Source organism: Macrobrachium nipponense, chromosome 7 (genome assembly GCF_015104395.2).
Source record: "Macrobrachium nipponense isolate FS-2020 chromosome 7, ASM1510439v2, whole genome shotgun sequence".
Lineage (NCBI taxonomy): Eukaryota > Metazoa > Arthropoda > Malacostraca > Decapoda > Palaemonidae > Macrobrachium > Macrobrachium nipponense.
The window spans coordinates 103,078,507-103,095,647 of NC_061109.1; the positions used below are offsets into that span (position 1 = coordinate 103,078,507).

The 17,141-nt window shown below is 45.2% G+C and overlaps 1 protein-coding gene across 1 annotated transcript; it reads left to right on the top strand.

The window, feature by feature from the left end:
• Window positions 1-482: 482 nt before the first annotated feature.
• LOC135217286 (NADH-quinone oxidoreductase subunit B-like) lies at window positions 483-17,109 on the top strand (the record flags this gene model as incomplete). The annotated part of the gene is given in 3 exon segments (XM_064253038.1): window positions 483-679; window positions 909-1,100; window positions 16,564-17,109. Coding segments are annotated over 3 exon segments (611 nt in total), but the record flags the coding sequence as incomplete, so codon positions are not given.
• Window positions 17,110-17,141: the final 32 nt, after the last annotated feature.

Here is a 17,141-nt window from a genome sequence, read left to right on the forward strand (position 1 = left end):
GTGCAACAGTTGGTGGATGAGAGATACTCAACCCCCTTCTCCACCTGTTAACCACCTTGTTGCCAAGTTTCGACTGGTTTCCAGTCGAAACTTGGCAACAAGGCTCCGGTTTGTTTACGTGCAAAAAATATAAATTGTTATTGAAAATTCTTTTTATTGAAATGTATTGTAAAGGTAGAAAAATTATAAAATTGGGCCCTATAGCTTAGATGCTTATATTCTTTCTGAAGAGAGAAAAGGTGGCCGTCACATTCCTTTTTAAAGTTCATAATCCTCAAGCCATAATCATAGCTGGTACTTCAATGGTAATTTGTGTTAAATTGATTCTCCACCGATGTTAGTTAACTTTAATCAATAGCATTAATAAGAAGCTACAATTCTCTTAAAAAATTAGATATTGTCTATTGTAATGTATGTAGACACTAAACAAAGTTTATGAGATTGATCACTTTTACCTCATTTTTCTTTTCTTTTCATAACAGTTTGGCATAGTCGTGTTCCTCAGGCACAAAGGGCATTAGCCAGTGCCCTTTCAGTGATATCTCGTCAACAGAGTAATGTACCTCAGCCAAGTGAAGCCCCTGTTAAACACAAGCCATATTCACCATTCCAGAACACATCAAGTGTAGGGGAGTATGCTGTTGCAAGACTTGATGATCTTCTGAACTGGGGCAGAAAAGTATGTTGATCACTATATATTTATGATTGTAACCTTTATCCTATTTTGTGTGATCCATCCTTTGTATTTTGAGATATTTTTATAGTATAATTAAAATATTATGCTATAGGTTTATTAAAGTAAGAGCATTTCATTAAACAATTTTTGCGGTAAAGTTAATTTCTTGTACTTGTATTATTTACTTATGGAGTGCACCTTCATCACGATATTGAGATATGTGTTCCAACAGGGTTCTTTGTGGCCTTTGACTTTTGGTCTGGCTTGTTGCGCTGTTGAGATGATGCAATCTGCAGCAGCTCGATACGATATGGACAGGTTTGGCATTGTATTTAGAGCTTCACCCAGACAAGCTGATGTGATCATTGTGGCTGGAACACTCACAAATAAAATGGCTCCAGCCTTGAGAAAGGTATATGATCAGGTAAGTGAAAATTGTTAGTAATGTAGGTTTTTATTATAATATTCTGTGGATAAGGTTGCTAAATTTTTAAATGTAGCAAAGACTGTTGTAACAAAGAATTTGTTCCATTATTGTCGGGAAGGAATTTTGTAATTACAGTTATTATCATTATTATTATTATTAGTATTATTATTATATTATTATTATTATTATTTGAAAATATTAATAAATGTATTATACATGCCTGTACCATAAAAATTCTGTTGACTCAGTAAGAGAGAGAGAGAGAGAGAGAGAGAGAGAGAGAGAGAGAGTCGGCAACACAACAAGCCTGCTCCCCCTCCTGTCACATTACTTGACATATTGGACAGTTCTGGACCTCAGCTTAGTACCTAGATCTAAAAAGAATGATGCAAGGTAGAATCGATTTTCTCATCCTTACATAATTTTTTAATTATTCATACGTGAAACAAACCTTCGGTCTTAACAATAGGATAATTTTCAAGCACCTAGCTGGAACCGGTTAAACAATCAGAGATTGTAAAGCAAGGAATCTGTTAAATCTGGCAACGTGTGTGCATATTGGATAAAAGCTGGTCAAAGACCGCACAACCCACAACATCATGTTAGTCTTTTTCTTAACCGCCTTGGGAAGTGATGCAGTTGCTTTCCGTCCGAGTGATGCAGTTGCTTTCCGTCCAAGCCGGTTGTTTTGCTCTTTTTGTTGTCTGTGTGTGTATGGGTTAGTATGGCTTCCTCTGCATCTTCACAGCATCATCAGCATATGTGCCCAGGTGTACAAGGTTTCCCATGTTCTCGTTTCCTGGCTTCTGCTATGGACCCCCATTCGACTTGCAGCAGGTGCCGTTCTAATTTCTGTACTGTGACGAATCCCTGCCCAGAATGTTGTGCACGGCCTAGATCGCAGTGGAGGTTATTTTATAGTAAGAGGGAGCATCGCAGAGTTTCAACTCTTCCTTCATGGGAAGGGTTTTCTTCTTCTCGCCTAAATGCTTCATCTTCTCCCTCAGTCACACCCCATGATGCTAGTGTTTGTGTACCTTTGTCTCCTTCCTTTTCTTCCATCGATTAGTCGTTGGAAGTATTGGGAAGTCCTCAGGCTGATTTAATGAGTAATGTCATCCCCTCTTCCTCGGGTATAAATCTGCTTCCAGGAGGGAGGAGGCTGTTCCATCTGTTTCTTTTGTTTCAGAGTCAGAGGTGTCCAAAATGGCAGCGCTCTGGGTGTTGCTTGGTCTACGGGGTACTCCCTCCTTGGAGGGGTTGTTGACGCATTTCATGGAGGCTTGCTCTGCCCCTCAGGCCTCCCCTGCTCAGCTGCCTCCCCCTGGCCCTCTCTATGTTGGTGTCCACAGTCAGTCATCTTGTAATGCATTGCCTTGGTATCATGTTATCGCTCCTCCAGTGAGGCCAGCCACTATCTCGGGTCAGGGGGAGGTCATGACATCACTCAGTGTCGTCGGTTGGGACTGCTGCGCTGTCTCTTGCTCCTGTGTCGTTATTGTTTGCTCCTGTGTCATCATTGCTGCCATCCGTAATGTATCCTCTTCCAACTATGACATCTGCATCCTCTCTCGCGGATCTGTCCGAGGCTTTGTCAGGCAGTTCTCAAGAGATTGGACTCTCTTTTAGAGGATAGGATTGCTGCCTTCCCTGCTGAGAGGGCTGTGAGCAAGCATGATATGTCTCATCCCTCTTCTCCTGCTAAGAGGGTGTGTAAGTTAGGAGAGGTGTCTTCTTCCCCTGCGTCACCTCTTTCTATACCACGTTGGCGTATCAGCCATTGGAGGATTAAGGACTTTGCATTTTTTCGTCAGAGAGTGAAGAGAGTCCATTGCCTGCTGCTGCTCACATGTGTGTTCCTGAGAGTGATAGTGCTCCGTCTGCTGCTCCTTGTGGTTCTTCTTCCCTTGCTCAAGGCGTCAATGGTGTGTGTGGAAGGGTGTCAGTGGGAGGGATCCATCCTCTGTACAGGCAGTCCCTGGCTTACGATGGGTTCGGCTTATGACGTTCCGAGGTTACGATGCTTTCCAATTATATTTATCAGAAATTATTTCCAGGTTTACAACGTATGTTTTGTTCATGAACCTTACCTGCCAGATATATATATAGCTGTATTCTCCGAAGTCCGACAGAATTTCAAAACTCCCGGCACACGCAGTGGTCGGCCAGGTGGTAGTACCCATTCCCGCCGCTGGGAGGCGGGCGTCAGGAACCATTCCCATTTTCTGTCAGATATTTTCTGTCGCCGGTGCAGCCAACAAGTGTTTTCTGCACCTCCGTCATTGGATTTTGGAACTCTTTTGGTCACTTGAGTATCCCGATTGATTTTTGGTTATTTGATTTGGATCGGTGGTTAGGCATACGCTAATTGTGGATTGGTTTTGAATTTGGCTTGATTTTTCCTTAAACTTGAGATGTCTGGATCTAGTTCGACTAGCGCCAGAGTATGTGGTGTGGAAGAATGCAAGGTGAGGCTACCGAAATCTTCGGTAGACCCTCATACAGTGTGCGCGAATTGTCGGAAACATGTTTGTGTGTTTGATGATCGCTGCAATGAATGTGAGAGTATGTCTGATTCTGCGTGGAAGGCGTATGAATCATATGTGTCTAAAATAGAAAGAGATAGGGTAAGAAGGAGTGTAACGCCAGTTACACATCCAGTGGAATTTATCCCTCCTAAACCTGTGATGCCTTCGGGCCCTACATTAGTGTCTGTGGAGGGTAATACCCTATCAATGATTCTTGAATCTTTGCGTAGCCTGGAATCAAAAGTGCAAGCATTAGAAGGTGTTAATAGTGCAGTGGTGTGTAGTGATAATGCTCCGAGTGTTGCGGAAGGGGGGTCGGACAACCGATCTGACGTTCCTTCGGCAAGACCTGGGGGCGCTTCCCAGGCTTCCAAAGTTCGTAAACGGATCTTGAAAGAGTGCTTTTCGTCATCGGAATCGTCCTCCCCGCGCAGCGGTTGGAGCTTTCGGAAGCGATCGCGCCCTTTGAAGAGGACAAAGACGATAGATGTCGCACAAGCGGCCGCCGCCTTTGATTCCTCAGAGGAGGACGCTGCACATCCCTTAGCCCCTTCTGTTTTGCGGTCGTCTCCAGAACAATTCGAAGACTCTCCACCGAAAAAGAGAGCAAAGGTGCAAGGTGTCGCACAGGCGACCGGCACCTTTGGTCTAAGGGAGAAAGACGCTTCACGTCCTTTCTCTTCTTCTGTGTTGCGATCGTCGCCGGAGAGGATGTCTTTTGACGACAATGCTTTTGAGCGCCCTGGTTGCGCTAAGGATATACCTGTGGCGGTCCATGTGAGAAGGAGGAGGACTTCCCCTCGCCCCTCGTCTTCTCACAGGATCGGCCCTAAATCGAAGAAGATTGAGAATTTGCAACATCAATTTGCCTTATTAGTTGCAGAGAAAGAGGATAATTCACGTCACAGGAGGAAGGATGATAAACTGCCAGTCAAGAGATCCAGGCAGTCTCCTTCTCATCGCCTCGCTTTTTCTCCTGTTACCTCGCCTTCCAGATTTCGTGCACGAAGGTCTGCAGAGCAAGACGTTAAGGCGGCAGCGAGACTTGACGTTCGACTGGGCGCTCGGCTCGACGCCGAGCGGGACGCTCAGCTGGATGCCAAGCGTGACGCTCGGCAGGACTCTCGGCAGGACTCTCGGCTGGACGCTCGGCTGGACGCTCGGCTTGACGCCAGGCATGGCGCGCAGCTGGACGCACGACGTAATGTTTCTTCAGACATTCGCCGAGATTCGGAGGATAGTAATGAATCTCAAGAAGAAAACTTGTCGGAGGAATTAACTGAAGAACAATCATCAGCAGTATCTTCAGATTACCAGGTTTTGGTTCAATTGCTTCGAAACTCCTTTGAAGAGAAGTTTAAACCTGAAGCCCCGCAGTCGCCTCCTTCACAATTGCTATCGTCTAAGGCTATCAAGACTCCAGGATTGTTGAAGATGGCTACTTCATTATCAACAAAAAGGGCTTTTAAGAAAATGCAGAAGTGGATGGAGTCAAGAAAAGCCCGAAACAAGAACGCTTTCGCCCTACCCCCTTCAAGACTGACAGGTAAGGCAGGTCTTTGGTATGAGACAGGGGAGGAGATAGGTTTTAGAGCCCCCTCGTCGTCCCAAGGTGACTTCGCTACCTTGGTAGATGCACCGAAGAGATCCCTTTTGTCGACGACGAAAGTGCCCTGGACCCTTTCTGAGATGGACCATCATATGAAGGGACTTCCGTACGATAGAAGTTTTCAACTTTTTGGATTGGTGTTTAGGTGTCTTGGATAACCGGTCGCGTAGTCCTGATTCGCTTAGCCTCGAGGAGCTGTCCAGCGTGCTTGCATGCATGGACAAGGCCGTCAGGGATGGTTCGGAGGAGTTGGCTTCGCACTTCTGCACTTCGATTTTGAAGAAGAGAGCGGCCTATTGTGGTTTTACTGCAAAGGCGGTCTCTATCTCTCAAAAGGCAGAATTGTTGTATGCGCCTCTTTCGAGCCATCTTTTTCCTCAGGCTATGGTCAAAGATCTGGCTGTCAGTCTACAAGAGAAGGCTACCCAAGACCTCCTAGCTCAGTCGGCAAAGCGTACGGTTGTTTCTTCTACGTCGGCACGGGCGCAACCGTTCAAGAAGCAGAAGCCCTTTCGAGGTGGAGTTTCCTTGAGAACATCTTCTCGAGGAAGTACACGTTCCAGAGGCAGAGTCTCGGCTAAGATCAGAGGAAAGAAATGAACCAGATATCCTTCAGCCACCAGTAGGAGCCAGGCTTCAACTATTCTCAAAAGCTTGGATAGAAAGGAAGGCGGACAGCTGGTCGCTCAACGTCATCAAGCGGGGGTACAAGATTCCTTTCTTGAAACCTCCCCCACTGTGCACGACACCCAAGGATTTATCCCCTATTTACCATCAGGAGAAGCAACAAATACTTTTCGATCTGCTCGAGCAGATGTTGGAAAAGAGAGCGGTGGAACAGGTCGTAGACCTGGAATCTCCAGGCTTCTACAACAGGATATTCCTGGTGCCGAAACAGTCAGGAGGTTGGCGACCAGTCTTAGATGTGAGCAGTCTGAATCGGTTCGTACAGAAGCAGAAATTCAAGATGGAGACACCTCAGTCAGTTCTTGGGACCTTAAGACCAAACGATTGGATGGTTTCATTAGACCTTCAAGACGCGTATTTCCACGTCCCCATCCATCCACAGTCGATGAAGTATCTTCGGTTTGTCCTAAAAGGGACAGTTTATCAATTCAGGGCGCTTTGCTTCGGATTGAGCACTGCCCCTATGATCTTCACGACTTTAATGAAGAACGTGGCGAGGTGGCTTCATCTTGCAAATATCAGTCTCTCTATGTACCTGGACGACTGGCTCATTCGTGCCTCCACTCAAACGCGGTGTCTGAAGGATCTTCAAACAACTTTATCGTTGGTGAAGTCCCTGGGACTACTGGTGAATTTCGAAAAGTCACATCTGATTCCAACCCAATCCATCTTGTATCTGGGGATTCAGATGGATTCAGTGGCTTTTCGAGCTTTTCCGTCCCAGGGACGTCAGCAGCAATGTTTAGACAAAGTGACAGCCTTCCTAAGGAAAGATTCGTGCTCGGTGAGGGAATGGATGAGCCTGCTGGGGACCATTCCTCGCTGGAGAAGTTTGTTTCCTTGGGGAGACTGCACCTCAGACCGCTACAATTTTTTCTCAAGGAAAATTGGAAACAAAGCAAGAATCTGGATATGAGCTTAAAAATTTCAAGAGAGGTAAAACATCACTTAAAATGGTGGCTAGATCCAGTGAAGTTGTCGGAGGGCGTGTCTCTCAAGCTTCAGAGCCCCGACCTAGTGTTGTTCTCCGACGCGTCCACCACGGGCTGGGGAGCAACATTAGGGGGGGAAGAAGTGTCAGGCACCTGGAGAGGGGAACAGGTGTCCTGGCACATAAACCTAAAGGAAATGGCAGCCATCTTTTAGCTCTCCAGTTTTTCCAAGAAAAAGTCTCTCATCGAATAGTCCAAGTCAACTCAGACAACACCACAGCTCTGGCGTACTTGAAGAAGCAGGGAGGAACACAGTCTCGGTCCCTTTTTGCACTGGCAAAGGAGATCTTGCTGTGGGCAAGGGCACTGGACGTCACGATCCTTACAAGGTTTGTAGCAGGAGTAGAGAACGTCCGGGCAGATCTCCTCAGCAGACGAGGTCAACTTCTGCCAACCGAGTGGACTCTGCATCAGGAGGTATGCCAAGAGCTGTGGGGGTTATGGGGACGTCCGCTAGTGGACATCTTTGCGACGTCCAGAACGAAGAGGCTTCCACTGTACTGCTCCCCAGTACTCGACCCAGCGGCAGTGGCGATAGACGCACTTCTCTGGGACTGGACGGGGATGGACCTGTACGCCTTTCCCCCGTTCAAGATCCTAGGGGAAGTCATGAGGAAGTTTGCGGCGTCGGAAGGGACGAGAATGACTTTGATCGCCCCGTTCTGGCCGGCGAGAGACTGGTTCACAGAGGTCATGGCCTTCGTAGTAGACTTCCCGAGGACGCTTCCAGTAAGGACAGATCTACTCAGACAGCCCCACTTCGAGAGGTACCACAGAAATCTCTCCGCTCTGAGTCTGACTGCATTCAGACTATCCAAAAGTTGGCCAGAGCGAGAGGCTTTTCTAGGTCAGTGGCGAAAGCTATCGCCAGTGCAAGAAGAGCTTCATCCAATGCAGTGTACCAATCGAAGTAGGCAGTCTTCAGGAGTTGGTGCAAGAAGAACGGCATTTCCTCCACCACGACCTCTGTGAGCCAGATTGCTGACTTCCTTTTATATCTGAGAAGGGATCTAAAACTTGCAGTCTCTACAATCAAGGGGTATAGGAGTGTGCTTTCAGTTGTCTTTAGGCACAGAGGCCTGGATTTGGCGGACAACAGAGACCTTCACGATCTCTTGAGATCTTTTGAAACAACGAAGGTTCAACAACCCAGGTTGCCGTCTTGGAACTTGGATGTAGTTCTGAAGTTCCTCATGTCCAGTCCATTCGAACCTATGCATACGGCTTCCCTGAAGGATGTTACTAGAAAAGCTATCTTCCTGACTGCTCTGGCGACGGCGAAGAGAGTCAGCGAGGTACAAGCGATTAGCAAATACGTGGGCTTTAAAGGTTATAACGCGGTTTGTTCCTTGAGCCCAACGTTCCTGGCAAAAAATGAAAATCCGTCCAACCCTTGGCCTAGGACCTTCGAAATTAAAGGGATGGCCGAAATCATTGGGCGCGAGCCAGAGAGAGTTCTGTGCCCTGTCAGGGCTCTAAAATTCTACCTAAAGAAGACTAAGGATTGTAGAGGTCTTTTGGATAACTTGTGGTGTTCGGTAAGGAAGCCAAATTTACCAATGTCGAAGAATGCTTTGGCTTTTTTCTTGAGGGACACCATCAAGGAAGCGCATTCATCCTGTCAAGACAGTGATATGAAAATGTTGAAGGTGAATGCGCATGAAGTGAGGGCTATTTCTACGTCGGTAGCCTTCCAAAAGAACATGGCACTTAATGACATCTTGAATGCAACATTTTGGCATAGTAATTCAGTGTTTGCCTCTCACTACCTTCGGGAGGTGAGGACTACATACGAGAACTGTTGCTCTTTGGGCCCATATGTCGCAGCAGACACTATATTGGGTACAGAGAGTAGCACTCTTCCTATCATTTAGGAAATAATATGTTAGTTTGGACTTTTTAATTTTATTTCTTTTTATTTTTTATTTTTAGTTTATTATGCTTATTTAGGTGTTTAGTTTATTGTGGTCTTGGGTTGGCCGCCTTAGGCGGACTTCCCTCCATTAGCCTTGGTTATACGAAGTTTAACCAGACAGGCTAGGTCAGGTGGTAATGTTTTTGCTTCGCCCTCATAATAGGGTAAAATGTTTTTGTCACATTGTGGTCACGTACCCGTTGACAAATCATCTGGAGCGCACCAGCTATATAGGTCACGTCCTTGCTGGCACCTCCAGTGAAGCATTAACAGCATTCGGTGTCTAATCAACACCTATATGATCTGTCACATTGTGGTCACGCTCCCCTTGACAGTTCATTAGAGCGCACCAGCTACACAGGTCACGTCCTTGCTGGCACCTCTAGGAATGCATTACCCATAAAATTGGAGGTCTATAATGTAGGATCTAGTTGTTTTGTGGTCACGCCCCCGTTGACAGATCCTCTAGAACTCAACAGCATCGCAGGTCACTACCTTGCTGGAGTCTCTAGTAAAGCAGCAGCAGACTTGGGTGACGGTACTCACGAAGTCAGCTATGCTAACAGGTAAGGAACCAAGATATCAATCATGTAAATGGAATTGTTTCCCAAAATCCGAGTCTGTCTCCCCCTTCCTCCAAAGGTGGGATTCAGCTATATATATATTTGGCAGGTAAGGTTCATGAACAAAATGATATTGTTATGATACAATAAAGTTTGTTCATACTTACCTGGCAGATATATATATAGCTGTATTCTCCGAAGTCCGACAGAATTTCAAAACTCCCGGCACACGCAGTGGTCGGCCAGGTGGTAGTACCCATTCCCGCCGCTGGGAGGCGGGCGTCAGGAACCATTCCCATTTTCTGTCAGATATTTCTAGTGCCACTGTCTCCTGAGGGGAGGTGGGTGGGCACTTTGATTATATATATCTGCCAGGTAAGTATGAACAAACTTTATTGTATCATAACAATATCATTTTGGGGTTACGACGCCTACAACACTGATCTGGCAGAAGAAATATGACTCAAAAAATGCAAAATAATCAATATATGAAGTATTTTTTTCAATGAAGAAATGCATTAAGAATGTAGTTACATAGTTTTTAATGCACTCATAGTATTAAAAGTAAGGTTTTCATAGGATTTTTGACGATGTTCTGGCTTACAATGTGTCTCAAGAACGGAACCCCCGTCGTAACCCGGGGACTGCCTGTATTGCAAAGTCGGATCTCCCTTGTGCAGTCTGCTGTGCTTTGTCATCTTTCTTTGTCATCCCCTACTTATGTACACAGACGTGTAGCAGCTTCACACTTGCGTGCAGATGTTGGTGATTTGTCCCCTGCGGCTTCTGCTCCAGTGCCTGATTGTTGTTGTGAAGATGTTAAGGCACCAGTGAAAAGATCAAAGGCTGTTAATATGAAGTAGTTCACCTGTGCATTTGCCTTCTCCAGATGATGCTGTTCGTGATTCACCTCCAAGAAGTTCTCGCTCTGTATCTAGAGTTCAAAATACATATCTCGCGCACTGACGTGTGTCTGCTTCGCACAGCTGTGTATATGAACACGTCTATGAACATGTACATGAACCTTCTATAATGAGTGTTCAGGTTGGTGTTCCTGGTGTTGTGCTTGGTTCGTTGCAGAAGTTGGTGCACAGCTCCAGGCAGGACAGGTCTCTGGTGTCTTTACTGGTTGGCACACCAGGTCCTTTGGCTGCTGAGTCTTTGGTTGATGATTTGTCGCCTGCAGTTGGATTACGGAAAGCTGGTGTTTCTGGAGACCCTTCGTCAGTGTTGTTGGAGGATGAAGGTGATTTGGATAAGCATGCCTCTTCTTTACGTCGTCGGTCTCCGTTGCCGGAGTAGGAGGAGGGAGAAATGCAGGAGTTTTTGTCATCTTTTGCCGAGGTTGTTGATCTCATCATGGGCTCGACAACCTGGAGTTAGGGATCAAGCTCAGTCTACTATTACTCCTACTTGCTTGGAAGCCTTGCTGAGGGCTACTCAAGATCCTAAGTCCTCTTTTCAGCTTCCCCTATCGGGACATGTTCAGTCGGTCTTGCAGCAGATGCCTCGGTGTCAGACCAGGACGGATCTCTTTGTTCATTGGGTTCTTCCAATTTGCTTCCTCCTCCTCTCATGAGGCATAGGAAACATTATGCTACCAACTCTGTCTGTTTGATGCCTCGACATCTTAACCCAGACGTCATAGTCTCAAGTGAGGGTTGACGTTGGAGCAAGTGAGGTCGGTGGCCCCGTCCTTGTCACCGCAGGATGCTTTGGCTTTGGAGTCTACGGTAGCCTCCATGTTTCAGACAGTGTCATGGTTGGACTTGTGGTTGACGGCCATAGCCAAGATTGTGTCTGACAGGTTTGCAGAAGGGTTTGTGAGTGTGTCTTCCCTTGCCAGTTTGTTGCAGTCTGGGGGGAAGGCATTTTCTTACCTAATTCATCTTAGTGTCAATTTGTGGGTTAATCTTCTACTGACCAGAAGAGACGCAGCGTTGTCCAAGATGGTGAGATCAGTTGACCTTGAGTCCTTGGTTGCACTCAGGAATGGGGATTTGTTGGATTCTCAGTTCCTGTTTCCACGGACTGAGCTGGAGGACGTGATAGACTGGTGCTGGGCTGACAAAAAAGGACAGGTTGGTGCATCAAGCTGTCTCCAAGTCGGAGTCTCGTTCTTGTTGTCGTCCTCCTCCCCCTCCAGCACAACTAGAAAAGCAAGGATCAACCCCTAATAAGTTGGCTAGGAGTGGCTTCAGTTAGGCCCTCTCAATCTTCTTCTCAGACTAAGTCTGACAAACAGTGTCCCTTTCAGCCCTGCTCTTACAAGCCAAGGAGGGGCTCCAGGGGTAGAGGCAGGGGAGGTCGCTGATAGGTTGGGTGCCTATCCCTCTACTTTGCCATGGGCATAGGGGGGTTGCCTTGCAGGCCAGTGGGCCAAATGGTAGAGTTATGGCACGGAGAAGTGAGTAGTAGATGTTCTTTGGGTAGGATATCTTCTACTGTTCGACTTCTCTCCTCCATTCCCGGACAGGCCTTTGCTCAATATTTTGCTCTTCGGAAGGAGGTGCAGAAAATGCTGGACAAGGGTGCATAGAGGGAGTAGTGCATCTTTCTCTGGGGTTTTACAGTCAAACCTTCTTGGTACCAAAAGCATCAGGCGGTTGGAGACCAGTGATCGATATATCCACCTTGAATCATTTAGTCAGGGAGATCAGGTTCAAGATGGAGACCCCGCGATTGGTGTTGGCAGCAGTGAGGGACAATGACTTCATGCTGTCGATAGATCTAAAGGACATGTATTTCCAAGTCCCTATTCATCCGTTGTCCAGCAAGTTCCCCCGCTTCTCTCTCAGAGGGAAAGTGTTTTAGTTCAAGGTCTTATGCTTCAGGTTGACCACGTCCCCTCAGGTGTTCACAGGAGTTTTCTCCCTCGTCTCGACTTGGGCTCATTCTCAAGGGATCCATCTGTTGAGGTACCTCAACGACTGGTTGGTCTTAACGAGTTCCATGGAGAAACTGTTGCTGGACAGGGATTGTCTGCTTCAGTTTTGTCTGGAACTTGGCATTATGGTGAACCTGGAGAAATCTAATCTTGTCTCCTGTCAGAGAATTCTTGATGTAGGCATGGTTGTCAATACAGCAGCGCCGCGGGTTTTTCTGTCGTACCAGAGGTTGGAGAAGTTGTGGAAGGTGAAGCACGATTTCCTGTTGCAGCCAGATCAGTCAGCTCATCTGTGACAGGTTATTCTGGGGATTTTATCTTCTCAGGAGAAGCTGGTCCTTCATGGGCGACTTCATTTTCGGTTTCTGCAATGGAGACTGAGGGACTTCTGGTCTCCGGCGAGGGACTCCCTCTGCTAAGGGTTCCCCTGTCCCAAGAGGTGAGGGAAGATCTTCGTTGGTGGTTGGATGATCAGAGTCTTCTGGAAGGTGTTCCTCTGCATTCTCTGCCTCCGGACTTTCTTCCGTTTTCAGATGCCTCCCTCGCAGGTTGGGGCGCTCATTTAGGCGGCCTTTTGGAGGACAAGCTGCAACACATCGTGTTGGAGTTGCAGGCAGCCTTTCTGGGTCTGAAGGAATTTTGGGAGAAGGTAGAGGGTCATTCTGTGGTTCTCATGTCATGTCAACTCCATGCTTTGACAGTAGAGGTTCACCAGTGGGCGGTCAACAATTCGGTGGAGCTCTCAGCCTGTCATATCCCAGGCAAAAAGAATATGGTCGCAGACAACCTAAGTCGTCGGGACCAAGTTCTAGGCACACAGTGGTCTGTACATCAGGTCATAGGGGACAGCCTTTTTCAGGTTTGGGAGAGGTCTATGCTGGACTGGACCTCTCTGGGACCCAGTTCAACAAGAAACTGGAAGTGTACTGTTCAGTGGTTCCAGATCCTCTGGCATTGGCAGAGGACGCTTTTCAACATCCCTGGGACAACCTGGAAGTGTATGCCTTCCCTCCATTTTGTTTGATCTGCCAAGTGCTGAACAGGATGATGAGTTCACAAACTCTCGGGATGACATTGGTGGCTCCTCTGTGGTTGCAAGTGGAATGGTTGCCGGATCTGCTATTGTTGTTGTTGGAGGTTCCGAGGGAGATTCCCCTGTGGCGGCATCTTCTTTGCCACCCACATGTAGAAAGATTTCACCAGTCAGTAGAATCCCTGTCTCTTCACACTTGGAGACTATCAAGTATCTCCTCCGAGTGAGAGGTTTTTCTCAGAAATCAGCAGAGCATATGTCCAGCAATCTCAGGAAATCTACCTCTGCAGTTTACCAAGGTGAATGGGCAATCTACTGTGATTGGTGTCATAGACGGGGTTTCTCTCCACTCAAAACCTCTGTTCAATGCATAGCAGACTTTTTAGTCTTCCTCAGGGATGAGAAAGGCCTATCCATCTCAGCTATTAGGGGCTACAGAGCAGCCCTGAGTTTAGTGTTACGTCTTAGAGGTGTTTACATTTCTTCATCCTGGGAACTCTCCCTGTTGTTCAAAAGGCTTTGAGCAGTCCTGTTCTCCAAGAGAGCTTAGGCCTCCAACTTGGGATGCTTCCTTGATCCTAAGGAGTTTCACTAAAGCTCCTTATGAGCCTTTTATGTTGTTCATCGGACAAGAACTTGACACTCAAAGCGGTTTTCCTCCTGGCCTTGTCTTCTTCGAAGAGAGTAGGGGAGTTTCATGGCCTGAGCTATAGTGTGAAACATACCAGGGGTTGGGGGTCAGTGTCCTTTGAATTTGTCCTGGAATTCGTGGCTAAGACCCAGAATCCCCTGGTACAAGATGACAGTTTTGCCTCCTTTTCCATTCCACCTTTGGATGACTTTGTGGGAGGTGATTCTCAGGAGCTCTTATGTCCTGTCAGGGCCTTGCTTTGCTATCCTAAGAGGACGTGACATCTCAGACCAGGGTATTGTAGGCTTTTTGTTAGCACAGGGCATTCTAAGAAAGAAGTGTCCAGGAATACAATCTTTCTGGATACATGAGGCTATCAGGCAGGCGTATTTGTCTCTTGATGATTCTGTCACCGAGTATGTGAAGGCTAGAACACATGACGTTAGAGGTATTAGCTCCTCTCTGGCATTCAAGAAAAATTTGGCTGTTCATAGAGTTCTGAACACACTTGGTTGCCAGTCAATGTTCACCTCTTTTTATCTTAAGGAAGTTGCCCACAGGTCTATGGACACCTTTTCCTTAGGTCCTGTGGTGGCTGCCCAACAGATTGTGTAACTCATCATTGCCCCTCACCGGGGCAAATTTGTATCTTACTTAAGATGATTGAGTGGAAGAGAGAATGAGTGAGTTGGCTGGTCTCTTTCTTTCTCTTATTCCTTTCTTCTTCCTGCGGGTGGGTTGAGGAATAGAGACATCATTCGCTGGACTGGTCTGATACAGGTGAGTAAGGTAGTCATAGTGGTAGTGTGTTTGCTCTGTGTTATCAATTAATCAAACCCTCTATTCAGCAGCAAATACTCCACTCTCTAGCAAGGGGGAGTGAGGAGTGATAACGAATCTCTGGTTTATTTGGTTTGTTATCGAACGGTCAGAATTTTTCTTGAGTTCCCTAATGCAATGAATCTGCTCATACATCATTGTATAAAACCCAGTTGGCTGAGTCGTTGGATATTGGTTTATCTATCTTTTCATGGGCATTGGTCTACCTCCTGTAGATATTTATTCTTGAAGGTGGGCTGGTGGGTTATCCCCCAGCCGTTTTAGGATGTCTATACCTCCCACCAAGTATAAGTCTTTCCTATTGTTAAGACCGAAGGTTTGTTTCGCATATGAACAAATGACAATTTTTTTTTTAAATTTGTATTTTTCATAGCTAACAAACCTGAGGTCTTAACGTTTTACTGCCCACCTCAAGCCACCCCTCTGTCATCTTATGACATCCTGGGTTGGGAAAGACTAACGTGATGGTGTGGGTTGCCCAGTCTTTGACCAGCTTTCACCCAGTATGCTCATGCATTGCCAGATTTCACAGATTCCTTGCTTTAGAATCTTTGATTGTTTAATCAGTTCCAGCCAGGGGCTTGAAAATTATCCTATTGTTAAGACCTCAGGTTTGTTAGCTATGAAAATTACAAATTGTTTTTAAAAATTTGTCATATCAGGAAGATATTGCAGTGAATAATGATTGTGGAAGAATGAAAGTGGTTGATTCATATAAGTATTTGAGAGTAATTACTAATTGTTGACAAGAGACGAGGCAAGTTTTATATTATGTGAAGCAAGAAAAACAACAGGATGTTTTAAGTTTTTTTTTTTTTTTTTTTTAGAAAACTTGGAGTTTTTATAGAAGGCAGGGTTTTAAATTATCAGGTAGATGCTGAATACAAATGATAAAAGTTTGATCCATAATACAGTATAATGTGGCATAAGAAGAACTTATAAAGTGAGAAATGTAAAGGTAGGTAGAAATGATGGTTAACAGGTTAGCTTAGTAGATGAAAGTGGGTTGTGATGTTTACTAAAACCTGGTAACTACTGCATACATGCATGTATGTATTTTCCCATTCAGTGGTTGACTGATTTCTTTATTCTTTTGGGTATTTATTGACTTTTTATTCTTTTGGGTATTTATAAACAAAATTATTAAAAAGATATGAGTAATATGTGAGATCAGTATTTAACTGTAATGTCCAGTGGTTTGAGAGCAGGGTCTGCAAAAGGGGAAGAGTTCCACAGAAAGTGAAGTGTGGAGGTGGTGAGGAACCTTGAAAATGGTAGATGGAATGTCCATTGTAATTCTAAGGTCAGCTTTTATGAAGGATATGTAACCTTACAGATGTACACTGGTGAAGATATACTTGGAGGTAATGTCATTACCTCTGTAATAGTAAGGAAACATAGACTTAAGTTGCACAATTTAGCAGTCCTAAAAATTCCCAAAATGCCCAGCAAGCTTGAGAGCTGCATTACCAATTAAGAAAATTACATGTTTCAGGACAGACAACTAATAAACTATTTCAGGACAGACAACTAAAAAACTTTCAGGACAGATAACTTAAAAAACAATATTGAAGAACTGTAGAATCTGTGGAAAAAAATTTAGTCATGTGGAGAGGCTATTCACCATACTGTATTGAGGATGAATGATGGTGTAGAAGAGATTTTAGAACAGAAGTAAGACTGGCAGAATGTGTTTGTTACTTTTCAATATACAGCTGATGAGCTTTGTGTGTTGGTACATCAAGGGGCCTAATGTTCGTCATTCTTCATTTTAGATGCCTGAACCTAGATGGGTAATCTCCATGGGATCATGTGCAAATGGCGGTGGATATTATCACTATTCATATTCAGTTGTGCGAGGATGTGACCGCATCGTTCCTGTTGATATTTATGTCCCAGGCTGCCCTCCAACTGCAGAAGCTCTTCTATACTCACTTCTTCAGTTGCAGCGTAAAGTTAAGAAGATGAGAACCCTTCAAATGTGGTATAGGAAGTAATTTGTCCTATTTATTTTACACTAATTATATAGTAAATCAGTTACTTGATAGTACAGTAATATAGATTTTGTTACTATACTCTGTAGTTGCATAATTTTTGGATATTTCATCTTAAAATAGAATTGTAAATGATGATCATCATCTTTATGTAAATCGTTACAAGAAATGTCTTCAAGGTAAAAGTTATGCAGAATAGTTGAAGTATTAAGTTCATGAATTTGGATTGGGTGTTTTAAGTAAAAACCAATATTTTTAAGGAAATATGATATGTATTATGTAGTAATAATACACTGATGAAATGTAAATATACTCAACCTATGTAAACATGTTTCATTGTGTACAGTACCCACTGAAAG